At 42.0% G+C, this 22,150-nt stretch overlaps 1 protein-coding gene across 5 annotated transcripts in view; it reads left to right on the forward strand.

The window, feature by feature from the left end:
- The window catches only part of GNE (glucosamine (UDP-N-acetyl)-2-epimerase/N-acetylmannosamine kinase), a 230,403-nt gene that overhangs the window by 169,085 nt on the left and 39,168 nt on the right, over positions 1 to 22,150 (forward strand). For all 5 annotated transcript variants that reach the window (XM_085641102.1, XM_085641104.1, XM_085641105.1 and 2 more), the window contains 6 exons: positions 857 to 1,009; positions 3,839 to 4,051; positions 5,279 to 5,366; positions 5,458 to 5,668; positions 7,580 to 7,709; positions 15,341 to 15,562. In XM_085641102.1, the coding sequence (XP_085497228.1) occupies positions 857 to 1,009; positions 3,839 to 4,051; positions 5,279 to 5,366; positions 5,458 to 5,668; positions 7,580 to 7,709; positions 15,341 to 15,562 (1,017 nt within the window). The remainder of the gene's footprint in view (positions 1 to 856; positions 1,010 to 3,838; positions 4,052 to 5,278; positions 5,367 to 5,457; positions 5,669 to 7,579; positions 7,710 to 15,340; positions 15,563 to 22,150) is intronic.

Genomic DNA, 22,150 nt, shown 5'->3' on the forward strand with positions numbered 1-22,150 from the left:
CCCTTACCCACCCCTAACCTTTAAAAACTCCCTTACCCCAATAAATTAATAAATATAGCGGTTTAACTTAACTGCGATATACTTACATTTTCGTTGTAAAGGTATGCGTGGTAAAACTTGCATGGTAATGACTGCGTGGCAAAGGTTGATTTCCCTCCCCATAGTTGTACCAGCATGGTGAAGCTGCCTTGCTTATATTCTCCACACCTGGAGATATGTTAAAGCAGGCCAGCTACTAATGGAAGTACTTGCATTAAATCTTTGCTTAACTTAAATAGGCCAGTATCTCCCCAGTTTAGTCAAGCACGAGGGACATTCTGACATTATGATCCCCTTGCATGGGATATAAAGAAACAGCAATAGATTAAGGCACGAAAAGAGAAAACCCAGGGAACCCACAAGATAGAACAGGTGCACCTAACTTTACTGATGGCATGTAACAGCATAAACTCTGTGTCGATTTCTTTTTCTCAGAATAAATCTGTGACGTTCTTTATTTATTACCTGGTATACTGTGTGCTGGTTGCAGGCATGCTATCGTTATAATGGAAGCCTATTGTGTAATCCCTGGTATGAGCATGTTGTCCATGTGGGTTTTGCTCAGTCTGACATTATTTATGAATGATAATCGAAATAGCTATTAAGAAAGAAGAAATAACAGCTAGATTCTTTTCGAAGATGCACAATTTAGGCAAATGCCACTTTTAGAGGGAGTGTGTCACAATACAGAAAAAAAATGTTAGATCTGTATTCAGTTACACACTGACCACAGAACTGATGGCTTAATCTTCTAGTGGAAATATATTCAGGAGTCCGATATGAAATAATGGAAGGGTGTGTGTGTTTGTCCAAACAGGCAGCAGTGTGAGACCTGAAGAGTACATTGTGGCCCTGCAGCATCCGGTGACCACTGATATTAAACATTCTGTGAAGATGTTCGAACTCACTCTGGATGCACTCATCTCGTTTGATAAGAAGACGCTGATTCTCTTCCCAAACATTGATGCAGGTGAGGAACAGTGCTGGGGCTTCTCATTGGTTCTCAAGGCAGCTGTGCAAGCTGAGCAATTGGCTCCTTCCTTTGGAGTTGATGTGGGATGTTTGGGGATTCTTCTGAAAAGAGCAGTGGCCGGAGGAGACATTTCAGATATTCAATGGGTAGCATTGCTTTCATCCTCCTGCTTGTTTCTTGATTATACCCGTAGTACTTACTCTTTCCTCTGATCATCTGCTTTCTATTTTAAATTATTAGCAACGAAGGAATTCTCGTTTGTATAATCAGCATCTGTGAACATCTTTATCCCAAGTTAAATTGAAAGTCATGCTTTAAAAGGCGGGGTTTACAGCCCTGCTGGTATCACTGTGCACCCCTTGGCACACCTTTTGGGGAATCTTTAATAGTTCAGCCAACAAAATACTCCTGTTGGCCCAGCTTGTTTCTTGCCCCACCACCAAGAGATGATTGCCTTCTCTGCTATGTGTCACTGCATAACAAATCAGCAGCCTTTGTTGCATGACTTGGGGTCTACACCATCATCCCTGTGAAATACCCCTTCATGCCAGATGCTGACAGTAGCAGTCAGTAAGGTAGTATGCAGCCTTCACCACTAGTCTGGTACCATGGTTACCCATAATCTGTAGTCACGTGAGAACTGGTTTTGTTGAATCAACAATGTTACTGGTAGAGCAAAGGGCATTCAACAGTTGGCAACATATTTTTACAATAACTTCCGTTTGTCAGTTGACTGTACAGCATGTGATAGGTTGTTAACATTCTGGAATTGTATGTTAGAATGGTGATGTAAGATGCAGGATGTGGTATGGTTTAATGATTTTTCAAACATGTGCTTTCTCATCTTGACACCGGAACTACTGTCTACGTTTCCCTGCCCAAACCCCTACTGCCTTTCTGAAGGAAGCCTTACATGCTTTGGCAAGATTGGTGTCAGGGCAAAGAAAAATGAACACGTTATTTTGATTCTGAGTGCCGTCCGCTGGGTGCTACCGGAAGCGAGAATATAATCCAAGATCTGCTTCATTGTGTAAGAGTTTTGCATTTTTAACATCTGTCAAGCATCAGAAGAAAGTGACTGTTTCTAGGAGAATTGCACCAAAGAAAAAACGAAGAATTCACCATGTTGGAGATTGAATAAGTGTACAAATGCATGTGATGGAACCCCATGTATATTGAGATTTGAGTGTTTATCTAGTCGAAACTTTCAGATTAACCCATGGCAAACAATCACAGTAAATAGGTTACTTAGAAAACCTAATTTTGCCCAAAGAGCTTAGATGAGAAGTGACATTTTGGACTCCTCCCTTTGTTCATCCTTAATTTTCACTTAGTCTGGCACATCACTTGGAGCGCTGCATTTACTTTGAAGAAAGATACAAGGTATATGAAACAATTTTTAGTGTCGTGAGCATGGGGTGGATATTTGAGGAGAGTTTTAGATTAAATCTGAGGACTTTGTAGAGCGGAGCACATTAAAACCTGGGTGATGGGTGTGAAATAAGTGGCAGACAGGATCAGGCTCTTCATGAAGAGTGGTGTCAGTGCGCTGTATTGGAGGTATGAGGGTGTGTATTTAAGGCGATGAGCGAAACTGATTTTAATAGTGACCCGGCTTAGTCATAACACTAACGTTAATCTGCCACAATATTCTTGCTTTATCTGATTCCTCTGAAGGAAAACTTTTCATTCCATAACACAAACCGAGTCTTTTTCACGCTTAGATGGCATGTCCTTGACTGGTATACATTCAAGGCATTGATAACCTCTGCTTTGGACCTATGTACGTGTTCTCTTTGTTTTTTCTGAGGCAGCCACAGGGGTTCTCCAGGATTATGTTCCCATTTGTCATAATCTGGAAATATTGGGGCTTCCCTCATGTTTTCGTCAGCTACTCGTGGTTGGATGTAGCGATAGAATGATTGCTTCTGTGAAACATGTTTGTTCATCCATTCCAGGCACATCTGTTGCTGTTCACCAGGCCCTTGCCTGTGTTCTAACCTCACACAGAGAAAGTAGAGAACGAACAAAATCTGTAAGTTAGCTTTTATTGTCAAGTCTGTACTTTCGTCCTTCTTTTGAAAGAACCCACACTTCAGTCTCAACTATGCTTTTCTTGAATACAACCCTTCTGGTCAACCGTTCCTAGAAAGATATTGGATGAGACACAGACTACAACATATGCATCCTTTGGTGTGACCCTTGTGTAATTGGAGCAACATAAGCCGCATTGTTCACTGGTTAGTGGCACTCATATGCATTGTGGATGGAGTGTAGTAAGTAAGAGTATACCACTAGAGATCAATAACTTGTTCATTTTCTCAACATGAATAGCCTCTGCACAAAGGCACTCACCCTCTGGAAAGGCTCATGGCTCATCAGAATGCAGCATTTATATAAAATAAGATTTCATGCGGAACTAGGTATAGCTAGTCCATGAAGTCAATCATTTTTCTGTAAATGCTTTTGCCCAGGTTCGGAGCTGTTTCCCAGGCTCGAAGAACCTACTCAGCTAAGTGGTTATTGCACTACAACCCACCTTCCATTGCTGGTGCTCTGTTCGAACACTGTTCATCTTCAAATGAGATCCAGTGACGTTGAAGAAATACATTAAACATGACAGTGGTGGTTCTTTTAACTCTTCATTCCATTTGCCTCTGAGCAGGCAGGCTGCCACCCTGACACTGGTGCACTGGGAGCTCCAACGCCTACCTCTGCATTTGGTAACATGCAGGGCCATCTGTATGACAAACCGCGCACCCACAGGCATAAAAAACGACTAACCAACCACCACTGACCAGGCTGTGTTTCTTTTTCTATTCACAGGTAGCAAAGAAATGGTTCGAGTGATGAGAAAGAAGGGAATCGAGCAGCATCCCAATTTTCGAGCTGTGAAGCATGTTCCATTTGAGCAGTTTATACAGCTTGTGGCTCATGCTGGATGCATGATTGGGAACAGCAGCTGTGGGGTTCGAGAAGCAGGAGCCTTTGGCACCCCCGTCATCAATTTGGGAACACGTCAGACTGGGAGAGAAACGGGTAGGTTCATCTTTAGTTGCATTTTGATATACATCTTCCCCACACGTATGTTGCATTTTCTATGATATCAATAACAACACCACTGCAAGACATTTAGGACTCTGTGTATTAAATCATTTTGCATTCCCAAAACCTGCAGTTCGCAAAATTACATGGTTAGCTGCCCGAAATGGGTTTGGGCCGTAACTAAACCATTTTGCAACTCTGAAAAGCCTTTCCAACTTGCAAAAGAAGTTTGCAAATCATTTCTTGTGGAGGTGCAACAATTTTTTCCATGTAAATTTCATGAGATAAATGGGTATCAATGAATGACAAGTAGGTTTTTCATTGAAGGGCTTTGAGTGACATAAAATAGACAGCAAGAGCAAAGCTTGAGATATCTATTATGTCACTCAGAACCCCAAGATGAAAAACATCTGTTACTCACTAAATATCATGGTATAATTTTGTTTTAAATGGTCCCTAAAATCATCTGTCCCTGCTTTCAACTGCTATGTAGGGACTGAAGAGTAATGGGATTCCATACATAATGTGGCTTCATTCACATGTCTAAAAAAGAACTGGCCTACAGCCACACAAACTACCACCCTCTGTGCTACCCCACCTAACTCCTCCCAAAACGGTGTCCACTGCCTGCCAGCAGTACAGAGAGCCAGGACTGCACTGACAGGCTCTCAAACAGGTCGGTCAGAGCACTCTGGAATTCCTTTCATGCAGCAACAGCGAACAACAACCTTTGTTACCCACAGTTGATATGACATAGCGGTGAATAACTAGGCGTAGAATCTGGTGGCACTCAGTAAGAGAACTGTTACAGTGAAAATAGTAAGCACAACTGGAAAACAAATAATGAATTAAAGTTCTGAGTCTTTTCCAAATTTTCTTTTGATTGTACAGTTAATGACTACAAAAAGAACAATCAATTTTGCTTTCTCAAGCCTGACCACCTCTTGTTTAACCACTATTGCAAATTAAACTCTTAGCTACACCTTGTCAGCTTGTAAACCACGTCCACTCCACAGACCTTGCCTGACTCTAAATCACCTGTACTGGATTTTCCCTGTCCTTTATCCTCCCTTTGCCCCCTTAGACTAAACCCTGTGGCCCGTGCCAAATGAAATCTAATTTGTCTTTTGTTTATTTTCTTACTAGTGTATTTAAACTTACATAAGTGGTGCCATTACACCACCGCTCCGATTCACAAACCATTTATTTGCTGTCTCTTAGGTGAAAATGTTCTTCATGTTCGTGATGCGGATGCACAGAACAAAATATTGCAGGCACTGCAGCTCCAATTTGGTAAACGCTACCCAGGGTGAGTTCGAAATAATGATTTACCGTAACAGTTTTCTCTTGTTGTAGATGGTTTGGTTGTTTGAACATTTCTTTTGGTTCTTTTTTCCCAGTTCAAAGATCTATGGGGATGGAAATGCTGTTCCAAGAATAGTGAAGTTTCTCAAGTCTATTAACTTGAAGTGGCCATTGCAGAAGAAGTTCTGCTTTCCTCCTGTGAAGGAAAACATCTCTCAAGACATTGATCTCATCCTTGAAACTCAGAGTGCGCTGGCTGTGGATCTTGGTGGAACCAATTTGCGGGTAGCAATAGTCAGTATGAAGGTAAATAAACATTTGACCGATTTAGCTTCCTCATCCCTTGTTTATTCAAGCTCTGATATTTCTAGAAAGTATGTATTGTCCTTGTTGCAGAAAGACATTTCTAAAGTATTCAGGCACAGTTCATTGAGGACAATAAGATAGCAGTGGCTGAGTTATATGTCTGCACAAACTAGTGTGTTCCTAATATCAAAAATACATCCAAAAAGTCTCTATTCATGGTGCTCCAAGGAGATGAAATGGCCACCACACTCCAACACAGGGAAGCGACGCTTCCCACAATAATGTATAATACTCCTGAGCTCCATAGTGTGAAGTAACAATGAATTCAGTTTTTTCCCAAATATTGCCCTCATAATTCTCTTTATTTTCGTCTTCTTTAAGCATTCAACAAATGTATCCGTTCTGTAACCCAACACATGTTTCGTCATTAAGGTACATCAACCAATGACTTCCTCAGGGCTACAACAATAAATTAAAAATAGTATATCAGTACTAAACAAAAACTATCAACTATTACCCATCACGCACCAATGCTGTATTTTTCTTTGAAAAGTAAGTATCCAGTGGCAGAGGCCATCCGAATAGGGCAAAGGGTACACATCACAAGATAAGACAAAGGACACTACCCCTTCTTCGGGAACTCAACATTGTCTTTTTCACACATAGATATTTCTTGGAGAGCATACATAAATCCACACTTTGGCATATTTCATGGAAGATATTTTCCTAGTGGTAATCACTACCCAAGTGGGCCAAATTTCTTTGTGACTCCTGTGTGACCGAGTTAGCCTTTAACCTTAATGCTGTCCTTTTACTGATTTTGCTGCTTCTTTTTCTGGATAAACTGGAAGCACTAATAATTTTCCATGTTTATCAGAGAAGATCCCTTGAAGAAGGAAATTATGCCTATTTCTCTATCCTGGCAACTTACAACGATATCATAACCTGCCCTCATCCTGAGGAGCATTATTAGGATGGTAGTGGATGAGAGATGAGAACCCTGCTTCCTGGTAAAAAGTAAAATCTCAACCAAAGCCAGTTAATGTGGTTACTCAATGGGTAAGGAGGCATTGATGTGTATAAAATGTTTTCAGAAGAGAGATTTATCTCTTTGTAAAACACTTCTGGAACCCACCCATAGTCTACCTATAAAATGCTTGACTAATTAGCAAAAGTTGCATGATGAATTCAGATTAGAAGTAACCTTTCCTTCATTGTGACCACTAAATTCCATGATTTTCAAACACTGCATGGCATATTTTCTAAATGTTTACGCAGTGTAGGGCAGCAAGCAAAGTTGCTGCATTGTGTGAAAGGGAGAGCGCTGAACAGCACCTTATCTTCCAAGATATGGCGCTCTTCAACTCTCTACCTGCACTGGCGCATCTGAGACTGCCCAGCTCCAAGGCAGGCACCCTTGTGCCATGCTGTAGGGTGCCTGTGTTACAGACAGGATTGTTGTTTCTGCACACATAGAAGGAGCAAATAACAAGGAAAAATAAAGATGTTCCCCTCGTTATGACTTTCTGTGGTTGGGGCACCATTTTGGAGCAATCCCAGGATCACTACATTTACTAAATCTGGGATTGCGTCAAATTCTATGGGTGGATGCAGGAGCACTCCCATGCTCCACCCATGGAATGCCTCCCAGAACTAAAGGTAAGGTAACACCGCGCAAGCTGAGGCGTTGCATTTCTTTATAAAGTTACAAGAGTCAGTGCTATTAGTCCCTTGAAAGGCATTATAAATCCCATTTAAGGAGAGGAGTTGCGTTGCCTTGCGAAGACTTGTCACACAGGGACAGGGCAAGTCCTATAAAAAGAAAACTAGGTCTATAAAACTAAGCTCCTGGGAATGATGAATATTAGCACTTGAACATGTTTGAACAGTTTGTTGTATCTCTCCATTCAGGGTGAAATTGTCAAGAAATATGTGCAGCCTAACCCCAAAACCTATGAGGATCGCATGGAGCTTATCCTGAAAATGTGCGTTGAGGCTGCTTCAGAAGCTGTACATTTCAATTGCAGAATTCTTGGTGTGGGTGAGTTGTTACAAATTAAAATTCTTATGAAAGTACCATGAAAGTTCTCTTCCTAGCACCATGAAACTGTTCCAATGATTAAGTGCTTTTCAAGATCAATATAACATAACTATTGCGAGGGCCACTGAAATTTCGAGGTAATTGAGGACCACATTAGGCAGCAACATTGATTTAATTATGCTGAAGGAAATTGAGAATTATGTGGCTTACTGCAGCAAATTATGTGGCAGTATTATCTATCTGTTTTCTCATTATAATATACATTAATACTGTCCAGCTAAAGTTTTCTCATCATTTGTTGCCAATTTAACAGCGGATTGTAGCAGCCAGCAGCTGATGGGTGACCAGTTACCCTTTACAGTTGGTCTGCCACTATGCGGCACTACATACATTTGATCTGTTTGAACTACAGTTTCTTTGTAAATAAAGCAGCAGATGGTGAATTATGTGGCAAGTACTCCAAATCCATAAATATGTGGAAAATTCAGCAAAATTGCATAGTTCAAGAAGCTCACTATAGACAGTCCATACTTGCCAAGTCAATTTATGGCTCGTTACATTATTCTAGAACACTCCTTCAATTTTAGATTTGTGACTGTTCTCTAATTTGCTCATGAGAGCAAATTATCTCTGCAAAAACAACCTTGCCCTGTAAGTAGACTCCCTTCCACTTTTACTTGTCTTGGTCAGGACAGTCATGTGCCTTCTAGGCATGATGGCCTCCTGCATTTCCAAAGTTGAACACAACAGATTACATATGCGACTGTTACAGGAGTGCCTTGCGTAGCTATTGTCTCAAGCGATGGTCATTGGAGTGATCTAGTGTTGAACAGATGCCGCACTTCTCGCTCACTGCAGTGGTGGAACATCAGCATTCTGTTGCAGGGGCAGCCTTTTTCTCGACTCAATTCCATAGGTGACCATCACAATGGAAGCATCCCTGACAGGGTGGAGTGCACACTTGCAGGACCTGACTGTCCAAAGCCAATGGGAGCCCAGGCAACAGGGCCTCCCAATCAATTTCATGAAACTGTTGACCGTTCACCTGGCATTGGTTGTCCTCGTCCGGACAGACCAGGAATGTACTACTTTCAAAAACATCGTGGCACTCTGTCATCTCAGCTTTCCGAGGTAGCCCAGAGCATTTGGCTGTGGCCTCTCTGCCGCAAAATTCATCTCCTGGCGGAGTATATCTCAGGAGTAGACAACAACTTTGCCTACCTCCTTAGCAGGATTTAGCAAAAGGTTCATGAGTGGGAACCTCACTAAGTCCTCCTCCCCTACTTCTAGCTGTGGGGGTAGCCTCAGATGGACCTCTTCGCTTCCATCAAACGCCAAATGCCCAAGCTTTGCCTCCTGGTTTCCGCACCCACAGTCCATTTGCAATTCACTATGGATGAATCAGTCAGGGATGTTTGCCTACACTTTTCCGCCTCTTTCTCTACTTCTGTTTGTGGTTCGAAGGCTATGGCCAACCCCCCTTACCTTCAGGCTGGTGGCCCTCACTTGGGCCTGCCAGCCCTGGTTCACCATCCTACTGGAACTCTCAGTGGTCCCGCACGAGAGGCTACCCAACAGGCTGGACCTTCTCACTCAGAACCATAGAGAAATCAGTCACTCAGACCCCAAGGCGCTCAATCTTGCGATCTGGCTCCTGAGGTCTTAGAGTTTGGATACCTTAACCTTCCACCTGAATGCATGACCATCCTAGAAGAAGTGTGCAGGGTGACCACACGTGCCTGTTATGCTACCAAATGGAACTGCTTTGTCCATTATTGCCACTCTTAGCAGATGTCCTGGACCACTGGAGTTGAAGGCTCGACTTGCTATTTCCTCCACTTGCAGAGGTGTGGTCTAGCCTTCACTTTCATTCACCTTCACCTGGCCTCAGTAGCTGCCTATCTTCAAAATAGGCGACACACTTCCCTCTTCAGTATACCAATCAAGGGTTTCATGTAGGGCATCAAAAGAGTTGCCTTGCCTCAGATCCCCCAGGCCCCAACGTGGAAATTCAACATTGTCCTCACATGACTAATGGGCACCCCGTTTGAGCACCCTCACTCCTGTCCCCTCCAAATCCTTTCTTGGAGGGTAGCATTGCTCTTTGAGAATCACTTCACTCAGGCATGTAAGAGCGCTCCAGGCATTAATGCTAGAAGAATGTTTCTTTCAAGTACACAGGAACAGGGTTTTCCTCCGCACCAACCCTAAATTCCTCCCAAAGGCAGTTTGCCTGTTTCACATGAACCAGTCCATTGACATTCCTGTATTCTCACTACAACCTGACTAGGTTGCAGAATGGGCTCTCAACACCTTTTATGTAAAGCGAGCCCCTAAGTACCTTTCGGTAGGACAAAACCTATCAGAAAGATGCAACAACTCTTTGTTGAATTCTCTAACCCACATAATGGGAAGGCCCTCTGCAAATCAGGAAAAGCTAGATGAATAGTAAAATGTATTTAAACATGTCACAGTAAGGCCAAAGGGGTTTTGCCTATTCCTCTTAGAGCCCACTCTGCAAGGAGAAAAAGGGGCCTTCATGACTGTCTCAGTCAATATTTTCATAATGGACATCTGTAAAGCAGCTACATGATCCACAACACACACTGTCACGAAACACTACTGTGTGGATGTGTTGGCCCGCCAACTAGTAAGTGTTGGTCAGGCAGTACTCTATACACTGCAACACCAACAGACTTGCCACCCCTTTTCAGTCTGTGCACAGCAACTGTATCTACAGCCACACAAACCTCGAACGAAAAATGTTATTTTAACATGTAAGCATCCGTTTGTGGCATCATATTGCTCTAGATTCACAAGCGCCCTCCCCAGATGCCTTTGGCCATTGCAGTAATCACTCTTTCATATTTCTATCTTTTTTGTATGGAAATCAATCTCTCTCCCTCTCCTCCCTCTCCCTCTCCCTCTCTCTCTCCCTCCCTCTCTCCCTCCCTCTCTCCTTCTCTCCCTCTCTCCTTCTCTCCCTCTCTCCCTCCCTCTCCCCCTCTCTCTCTCCCTCTCTCTCTCCCTCTCTCTCTCCCTCTCTCTCTCTCTCTCTCTCTCTCTCTCTCTCCCTCTCTCTCTCTCTCTCTCTCCCTCTCTCTCTCTCTCCCTCTCCCTCCCTCTCCCTCTCTCCTTCGTTTTGCTCCACTTCATCGACATCCGCCCTCCAGGAAAACAATCTAACAATGGAGTCGATACCCATGCGCATTACCAGCAATACCTTATGACTCGAAAGACTTCTTCGAAGAAAAATGACTTGCACACATCCAGACCCAACGCTAGATGGTAGGAGTATGCACAGCATGTGAATTTAAAACAGTACATGCCACGAACAGATGCTTACGTGGTAATTAACATTTACCACCCAGGAGATGATTTAGAGGGGGCCTTCTGACTACCCAAGCATCCAGACAACACTTGGGAAGACTTTAGTTTTGACCCAGATCTTGAGTCAATCCCTATAAACCAACCCCCAGATGACACGGCAAGTTATTACACATTTATACAGATGGGCGCAGCATACCACAAGGTAGATATACATATTACACCTTAAGAGGAGGACTTTTGGTGGAGTCTTTATCTCAAACTGTGCCGCATTTACCGATGATAAAGTCTATGCTGAAGCCATCCATTAAAATTCCTTCTGAAAGATGTAGAAGTGCTCCTAATCAAAGGGGCCATCAATGAAGTTCCGAACAAAATATCAGGGCAGAGGGGTGTATTCACTTTGCTTCTTAATCCCAAAAAAGGACTGAATGTTGCAGCCTATTCTTTACCTCCGCCACTCAACTGATACATTAGATCAGAAAAGTTTCATATGGTCACCCTTCAGGATGTTATCCCACTTTTGAAGGAAGGAGTGGTCATGACAGCCTTTGACCCCAAAATGCATATTTCCACATTCCCATCCATCCAGCTTATCGAGTATCTGAGGTTTGTGGTAAGTGGTCACCGTTCTCAATTCAAAGTAGCAGCGTACCAGAGAAGACAGGGTATTTGTGTCTTCCCTTATATAGATGATTAGCTGATAAACAGTGCAGACAGTTTCAAGTGTGTACAGGAAACACACTATCTCACTGCTTCTCAGATTGGGCTTCACCATAAATGTGGCAAAAACCCATCAGGAACCACTGCCGATCTAACCCTACTTGGGGGGACTTCTCAACACTGTGACAGCCAAAGCCTTTCTCTAATCTCCAAGAATTCTTATTTTCCAGAACCAACTGGCTCTTTTTCAGCCACATCCTCACCTGCCAGTCAGAATGGTAATGCGTCTCCTAGGCATGATGGTCTCTTGCATAGCTATTGTACCCCATGCAAGGCTACACATTTGCTCCTTACAGGAGTGTTTAGCAGCAGAATGGTCACAGGCGGTGGGCAGACTGAAGGATCTAATATTGATTCAGCCCTAAGTTAATCGCTAACTGCAATGCTGGAACAGCAACAATCTACTGCAGGGAAGGACTTACAAGGACCTGCTTCCGACAGCGACCATTACCACAGACGCTTCACTCACGGGCTGGGGGCGCGCATGTCAGACATGATAGTACAAGGAGTATGGACTGTTCAACAAAGAGGTCATCACATTAATTACCTAGAGCTCTTTGCAATTCAACTTGTGTTGAAGGCCTTTCTATCACACATTTGTCATAAGGAGTCCTTATAAAAACAGACGATATGAGAGCGATGTATTACATTCAAAAGCAGGGAGGCACACATTCTCTAATGTTGTCACAGTTCGCGCAGAACATATGGAAATGGGCATTACAACATCACATTGACATCCTGGCAGAACCTCTGCAGTTCTAAGAAGGATGCAGCAACAGGTCTACATGTCCTCTATTAGTAATTTTCAAACATGGGAAACACCAAAGTTAGATTTATCTGGAACAGCGGAGAACGCAATGTGCTAACACTTCGCCTCCAGGTATCACCCACAGTCACTTAGCAATGCACTATGGATAAATTGTTCAGGGATATTTGTCTACGATTTTCCGCCTCTCCCACTCATTCCATATGTGATGAGGAAGCTCAGGCAAACCTCTCTCACTCTCTCTTCTAGCTGCTCCAACATGGGTATGGCAACCATGGTACACCACATTGCTCGAATTGTCGGTGGTTCCTCACTGGAATCTCCCCAATCTGCAGGATCTTTCTATCCATATGGCTCCTGAAGTCCTTGAGTGCCTAGATTTGTTGTCAGAATGTATAGCAAAAGTTTGTCTGTGAATGTACAGCTCAACACATAGATCCTATCAACGCTACAATTGAAAAACGACTACACTACCTACCACCTTTAAAATACCTGTCGTCAAAGCGTTCAAGGAAGGGCTGAAAAGGGTAACACTTCTAAAAACACCACCAGTCCCACTATGAAATTCAAATGTGGTTCTAACTACACTCATGGGCTCCCCTTTTGAGTCCTTACATTCCTGCCTGCTTCAATACCTTTCATGAAAAAAGTGCAGTTCTCAGTTGGAATCGCTTTTTTACAAAGTGTTAGTGAAATACAAACGCTCACTTTAGAAGAGCCATTCTTCCTAATGCATACGGACGTGGTAGTTCGAAGGACCAATCCAACATTTTTACTAAAAGTTCTATTGTATTTCCATCTCAGTCACTATTACGCTGCCAGTTTTCTTTGCCAAATCGGGATCTGTACTTGAAAGGGTGCTACTCACAATAGATTTACCAAAAAGCATTTCTATACTTGATTGACAGAACTAAATTGTGTTTGAAAACACAACTATTTGTATCTTTCTCCAAACCCAGACAGAGTTACGCTATATCCAAAGCATGTATTTATTTGTATAGCGCAGCTAATATCCTAAGGCGTCTAGGCACGAGTCATCCAACATCCTGCAAGCAGTGAGATAAAGAGGTGCTAGATGCATAGTCAGATACATGGGTGATTCCATGGCTTTTTTAGGGAACATTCCTATAGTTGACATTTGGAAAGGAGCTACAAGGGCAACTCCACACACATTTACCAAATACAACTGTGTGGACGTCCTTGCATGCCAACAGGCATGTATAGGATAAGCTGTACTAAGATGACTTAGTGACTGGCCACCACGTGGAGAGAACTGCTTAACAGTCTATTCACAGCATGTGTATCTACAGCCACACAGTCAACAAATGCATTATGTTACTTAACTTGTAAGCATCTATTTGTTGCATGTAGTGATGTAGATTCACATGCGCCCACCCACCTCCCCGGAAGTCATTGTCTTTTTCAAGTAATATACACATATATACTAGATATTCTCTTAATTTTTCACTAGCGCTGCACGGTCATCATTATAAATACTATCCGACTCCACTTAATTGACACTCAATGTCTGAAAAACAATCTGAAGATAGAGCCGATCACAATGCGCATTGCCTCGAAGAAGAGTCGTCACTGTATCTTGTAACTCGAAAAACTTCTTCAAAGTCAAAAAACAAGTTATAAACATCCAAGCCCAACACTATATGGCAGGAGTGGGCACAGCATGTGAATATACTGCACTGTATGCAAGGAATAGATGCTTACAAGGTAAGTAACAGAACTCATATTATCGGCTGCCTCTTATCTTCTTTTTAGGTATAGCCAGACTTTCAGAATTTTCTCAGGTCTTTAAAATCTTGATTTCTACAAATGTTAATACCCTAAATTCTAGCATTGCCCAGTCCAGGATTACCTCCCAATTGAATGCTGACCTTGCTACTTAGAGGAAACCACCTGTCCTAGTTAAAAATTGAGAGCGATTTGTTTGGTAAAAATTATACTTGTTTTGTATTTGAGTAAAAATCAGCAGGCAGAGGTTCTTAAACATTTCCTCTTAATTGTATAAAGTTGAAGAAGTTGGTCAATGAAATCTTTATATATGGCACTTCCATTTGGCACACAATTGCCTTTTCAGTTTATCTGTGATTCCCTTCTAATCTGACAATATATCTAAACAATTGTGTGCATTTGTCAGACATTTGCTTTTGTTTCACAGTGAGACACTGCTAAACACACACATGCCACCTTCTGCCTCTCAGGCAGCAGGCCAGGTGCCCCACATGCCTGTTTGGCTAACCTGCTGTTTAACCCGGCTTCACTGGGTTCCCCTCAGGCTCCCCCTTAGCAGTTGCTAGTCTGTAGGCATTTGCCACAAGATATGGATATTGCAAATTTGCAATTTTGAAGTCTAACTAGTCTCCTTTACAGGAACAGAGTCTGACCTTTCTGCTCGCATTATGTGGCTTAGTTAAGATTTGGACCAGAATTTAGCCTGCAAACTAAGTTTCTCACAATGATTTCATTTTCTGTTCTCGGACACCTGAATCCTACAAGAATAGTCTAGGAATGATCCCCCTGTCTCATGCTGCTGAAGGCTAGACTGAGTCTGCAGGTACATTTGGGAACTCCAGAGCAAGGTTATACAGAAGGGAAGCTGAAAACTGCTAGGAAGCATCACAAGTTATTTAGATTTACAGCGCCAGGGCAGTTCTTTTCTAACAAAAATTCCAAATTCAAACGGATTTATCATCTAAAGTCTCAAACATGTTCATTATATATTTTATTGTATGCCAGTGTCTGCTGATTGCACCTTGTTGACTATTTGCACCTTGTTGACTATTGCGGTTCATTGTCTTAGGTATTTCTACCGGGGGGCGTGTTAATCCTCATGAGGGAATCGTACTTCATTCTACAAAATTGATTCAAGAATGGAATTCTGTTGATTTAAGAACCCCAATCTCTGACTCTTTACACCTGCCAGTGTGGGTGGACAATGATGGAAACTGCGCAGCTCTGGCAGAGAGAAAATTTGGCCTAGGAAAAGGCGTGGAAGATTTTGTCACTATTATTACTGGAACAGGTATGTAATAACCCACAGAGGTAAATGTTAACTATATTACTTTGATGCACATTGGTGTTTTGTGTTCCAACTGCTCTACTACTGCACACTGCAATAGAGTCTAGTTTGCCTTCTGTGACAGTGATGGAGAACCTTTACCAAATCGACCAAAGCTTATTGAATGAAAATATTTTGATTGGAAGACTAGAGTGAATTCCTAGGGCTGATTATCACACAAATTAAGTATAGGCTTCCAGCTACCAGTTTGTAGCGTTAATTATTTTTGGGGTCTTAAAAATAAAGTCCTACATTATATATGGAAATCTTCAGAAGTCTGAGATTTCCAGGAGAGCTGATTTTCCTGTGACTATGTCTATGTACTTTTCGCGTTCAGACAATCAGCAAGTTCAAGGGAAACCTGCATTGCAGTCACCCCCTATTTTTACATGGATAAAAGTGCTACTGCAGTAACCCCTTTACCTACAAGTACTGAGAATATGGGGCTGTTTAGGGAGCTTTGCCATTTAAATACGCGCACACAGAAAAAATGGAGTCAGAAAGAAGTTGGAAACCATTTTTAATGCTCCAGAAATTCGAAGCTGGTGGATGTTCCCAATATTCGCTGGCTAAAAACAAACAAATAAAACAAACCTAGTACATTTACATGGGGTATTATTGATCTTTAGAATATCCCCTTTTTTGTTTTCTGTTGAGAGAAGCCATTGTGTGTGCCATTTACATAAAGAAGTATGGTAAAAACGGACAGAACGTTAAAAGGTTTGATACTGTTATCAGCTAGTTTTACCATTACACCAGAATTTCAGTGATATGCGGCATGGGCTCAAGTTTAGGTTTCAAAAACAACACTTGACTAATATGCACTCCAGAAAATGTTTCTTCTGGCTCCCCCTTGAATTTGAAGCACCATAATTACATTGAACTGTGGACTCTGATATCATGGAATATGAAAAACTAGCATTTTCAATGCAATAGGTCTTGCATTTACGCGAGTTTAAGCTAGTGGCATTGTAAATGACAATGCCTTTTATCTATGTTTTAAAAGCAAAAACAAAAATAAAAAGCATTGTTATTTGCCATGTCAATAGCTCAAACTCGAGTAAATGTGAGAGCTATTGCATTGCAAATGCTTGTTCTGTTGTATTATGAGATTTGTAAAATTATGTGAGGCTGTATGTTAGGTTTTCGACTTTTTACTGTTTGAAAGACAGCGTCGCAAGTAAAAAAATATATCGATGCCTGCATCCCCCACCTCCTCTTCAAGCTCCCCCACCCCCTTCCCCCCATGTCAGCTGTCTTTAGGTACAACTTTTGATACTGACCGGTAGGTGTTAATTTGTGCACTGGTGCCCTGCCACCTGCTGGCTGGATGCACAGCCACTCACAGCACAACGTAGATGTCAATGCTCGGCCATTCAACAAAACAACCATGTGCGCTGCAGTTGGGGCAGATGCAGCGCACTGCAGCGTCCCTTGGTGCAGTGCTGTGCACAGTGTTCAATACATTGTAGAGCTAGGGATGCGGCTTCACTGCAACCCAGCATACAGCTGTGAGACAGGGCACTATAGCGCTTTGTGTTACAACACACAGCACTAGACGGCAGACCACTGCAGCACCCCCCAGTGCAGTGCTGTACATCATCCTCAGCTCTGTCTATCGAGCTGGGAATGCAAATTCACTACAACCCAGCGCACAGCTGCGAGACAGGGCAAAATCACCAATGCACTATAGCGCTTTATATTGCGGCACACAGCACTAGACAGCAGCACAGGCATACGCGTCATCACCATACAAAGAACACGCACAGCACAGGAACGAGCAGTTAAAGTAGCTGTCACTCTCAGAGCAGGTACGGCGTTTACTGCATTGGTACTGGCTTCTTGTCAAGCGCAGCATCTGGGTCTGATGAAAAGGTCACACATTGCACAGACGTCGTCACTTGGGTGGAGAAGCGCTACAACAAAAGACAGGCGAGAGAGACGCCCTCAATCGAAACAACAGTGATGTGTAGATGAGAAGCAGGGCTGCCGCAGCTCTGGCACGTACTTCAAATGTAACAACAAGCAGAATGTCGAGAATGCACCATGATGCTATAAGAAGAACCCCCTTGACAAAGCCAGGTACTCTGGCGGGCATGCAATGAATAGTTCTTAATCTGCAGTGCACAGAGCAGGTGCCAGGCTGGCAGCAGCAGTACTGAATGTCTTCCCTTACTGGCAGGACAGCGACACCCGTAGCAGAAATAGTGCAGTACACATTTACACACGCAGAACAGGGGCAGCAGTGGGGGAGTACGCATTTACAAACGCAGAACATGTACAGCGACGTGAAAGCAGCTCCACTTTAATGAAAAAAGCACCTACACCGAGTAATGAAGGGAACAGTGTAACGCCGCAAGGAAACAATCCAGTCCGGATGGGCCAGCCGACAAGGAGACAGGGCGGTTACCTAAAAGCCTCCTTTTCAATGGGAAGCCAGCGTTTAGCATAAACGCTTACGCGACCTAATAAAAATGATGGGCGTGGCTTCAAGCCCACTTCTGAAATCTCCTTGATCACTATAAGCCTCGCAGAGCGAGGAGTGCATGCGCGCTCCAGCGCTAGGTCTGCGAGACCCAAAAAAGAAACCTGGGCAGTTCCTACGATTTATCCTTAAATGAACGTGTTTACATTGAGGGAAAGGTGCAATACATGCCATGTGGTGATCACATCATGGAGAGAATTTTGCATATATGCATGGACAGTCAGTTCTTACTGATAAGGGCAATGTGCAATATGCATCAGGCAGATGGCACTCTGTAATAGGCACACGTCATTTATAAATATAATCCCAAATGCCACAATTACATTGAGCCATGGAATTTGATCTTATGGGAAATGTTCATAAAATAGCCGATTGGGCAGATGTTATAAAAATTAAATCTTAAATGCATTTGTTTACACCGAGAAAATATATTATGTGGATGTCACTTCATAATATTTACAGAGGATCAAAAGGTCCCTTTCACAAGGATTTTTAGTAATTCATATAGAAAACAAATGATTTCTATGGCAACATGAAGTAGGCTTATATAGTCAATAATTTTAATAAATATTCAAAAAACACACAAAACCTTTGCGGCTTTGAGAAGGGAAAAAAGGAAAAAGCTACACAATTATGTAAGTGTAAACTCAGACATTTGCAGTGAGGTTGTATAAATACAAAATTAGCACCACATTTTTTTTAGTACTCATACTATTCATTTAATCAATAAATCACATTTGAAATAGTCATGGTACTTTTTGGTTGGCGCTGTTTCGATCACTCATTGGGATAGGGGGGCCATCATCAGGACTTAAAATATATGCCTGAGAGAAGAAATGCTTGTTTGAAATGGGTCAGTTGAGGCAATTACTAGTAAGGGGAATGGAAAGTAGGCCTCAAGGGTTAATTATACCCGCGATCAGCGTGATTTTGTAGAGTCCTATCATGAGCTGGGATGAACCGTGTCGGTTCGTCTGCTTGGCTATTAGTTCTGAGTAATGTGAAATCCACCAGTCAATTTGGTCGAATGTATCCTGTGGCATGCAAAGTACAGCACTGCAATTCGAGATACACTGCTGCACAACGTCCAACTATTTTTTGTAACGTTGCTAACGGCAGCGAGATAAAGACGCACTGTACAAGAGCCGCAATTAATTGTGGCTCGTTGTGGGAATTCATTGTGAGTCCCATATGGCGCATCTTCATCTCGATGCCATTTTGTGCATAGGGACTTAGCTTCCAGAGGGGGCAACAAAATTTAAAAGTGATAGAAGAGGTCAGGGTACCTCTGTATGCTGACCCCATGGCACTGATGAAGGGATCTGTGAGGGGACCCCTCATGAGCAAGAAATTGTCCAAAAAACATTTTCTATTTTTGAGTACGTGAGGGTCCGTGGATCTACTCAGTGCATAGCGCAACCCCCCCTGTGTGCTCTGTTGGAGATCTGCGGATCCAGACCCAAATTAAAAAAACACATACACTCCTTCACTGACCCACACACGTATTCACACACACTCCCACAACCACTCACGCACCCACTTTCATACTCACTCACACACCCATACAGTCACTCACATGCCCACAAAACCACTAACACACCCACTCACTGACCCATTGGGCCACTCAGAAACCCACAGAACCCCTCACATGCCTACAAAATCACTCACATACCCACACATTCATCCATACCGTCACTCATACCCACACACAGGCAGTGATACTCCTATTGAAATTGCAATAGCATATGTTTGTATTAAATGTGATGTTGTTTTTTGTATTGAATGCGTGCTTCTGGTTGGAAACAGATCCGCGGATCCATATATGAATGAAAAGTAAAGAAAGACTTGGTTCATTGCATTTATTGAAAGACTAGATAAGTTACCTTACCTTAATTTTTATTGTTTTAAAATATATGATAAGAATGAATGTGTTGATAAAATGCATTTATAAACTTGTGAAAATGTATATTAGTACATTTACTGTATGGTACAAATTGTAGTACGATTTTTTTTTTAAAACCTGTGAAATTAACTAAAAAAGGTTACAAGGAGATTATAGTTTGGAAAATTTAAAAACCCTTAGAAATTCACTGAAATAAACAAAGGTTACAGCGACGTTCTAGTTAGGTTTAGATTTGACACACAAAAAATCTTAGAAATTCAGCAGTCATAGTTACCTGAGCTAACTATAACTCAGCCTCCTCCCCGCAATGCACTGCTTATGACCTCAGTTATTACATCGCTCATGACATAGTCAGTGACATCACTGATGACCTCTTCCAGGCAAGTAAACTTCAGTTTACTTCATAAAATACCATTAAATAATTCTAAAATGAGAAAAGGAGACCGGTAAAAGGCATACAGCAGAGAGCTCACTGAAGCCTTATCAACTTCTACACTCACTTATTACCCAGGAGAGAGATATTAGTGGATAGTCATGTCTCTTCTAAACTACTGTGAACACTCATGACCAAAGTACGGCATCTAACCGTACAGGCTAGTCTGTCGCAAACCACAACACCACCATTTGTCAACCTGGAAAAATGTTTTAGTGCAGATGTCAGTTTTTACTCAAACTACTACAACTCGCACCCCATTAGGGAGGTCTTAGCGGACAGGTGACTGTGTCACAAACCACTAGTAAAATTATTCTTCATCCTGGAGAAATGTGTTTGCAGACAGGTCAGTCTGTTGCAAGCCAATACTACACTAAGCCATCACCCTAGAGAGGTCTTGTACAGATTACTGTATTGCAAACTATTTCTACCCGCATTTATCACAAAGGAGAGAGTTCTAAGCAAAGTGGTCAGTATACTCACCCTTAACTGTGGAGTGAAGTCTCCATGAACAGTTTAGACTGTCGCAAAGCATTGACATACACATACATCAGCAGGGGACATGTCAGTATAGAGGCTATCGCACTCATAAATAGTACACCCGCTTTAAAAATGGGATTGAAGTTCAGATTATATATGTTAGAAATACTAGCACTCAGTAGTACAGAAAGAATAGTAATTTAACTTAAGCAGTAGCTCAGTATATAGCTTTCAGTGTCCAAAAATATCATGAAACACTCACTGGATGATGTCATCAGTGTTGTGACTGACCATGTCATAAGTGATGTAATATGTGAGGTCATAAGCAGTGTGTTGCGAGGGGCCTAATTTTTAGTTAGCTCAGATAACTATAACTGCTGAATTTCTATGGTTTTATGTGTATAAAATCTGACCCGAACTATAACATCCCTGTAAACCTTTTTTTCTGTGAAAAAAACATATATATATTTATATTTTAACATGTTACAACCATGTTCAGCAGCAATTAGTATCTTCTCTAGCTGCTTCTTCACTCGCTACAATAGCGGGGGGCAAAAAACTAATCTAACAAAGGAGCTGTTCAACATGTGCATTCACTCAAAGAAGAGGAGACTCGACGTCATGTCAGCAATAGAAAGACTTCTTTGAGAAAAATAAGTTGTAGACTTGAGCCCAACACTAAATGGCAGAAGTTTGCACAGCATGTAAATCTGCAACAGTACGTGCTACTAATTTATGCTAACAGGGTAAGTAATCTACTCCTCGCCATGCTTGGTTAAAGGTACCTGCGCGGTAAGGGTTGTTAAACATTCCCCCCCAATACAGCATGGAGAAACTTACCAGCCCACTTCAGCTATTATATCTTTTGCAGGTTCAGTTTGGCATGTTTTAGGATCACGTGTACAGTTGCTTAAAAAGAAGCTTTATTTTTCTTTCTGTTCTTTAGTCATTTATTTGGTGTCTAGTTTGGGTAAAATTAATGTTTGGGTTACAGTAATATAAAGCCAAAAAGTAAACTTTCTTTCCGCCAATGATGTTTTCCAGTGGTGTCCTTTAAAAGGGAAGATTCATTTCTATTCCAACTCTAAAATTACACATTCCTACTTGGAAACAGATCGACTGATCTGTCTGTGAAACTATATGCAGTGGTTATATAGTAATATTATTATTTTTTACATTTTATTGGAAACATGGCCGTTACATTTAGGCAGCATATCCGTATTTTTTTTTTTTTATTTCATTCCCATCTTT

The sequence above is a fragment of the Triturus cristatus genome, chromosome 2_2, assembly GCF_964204655.1.
Source record: "Triturus cristatus chromosome 2_2, aTriCri1.1, whole genome shotgun sequence".
NCBI lineage: Eukaryota > Metazoa > Chordata > Amphibia > Caudata > Salamandridae > Triturus > Triturus cristatus.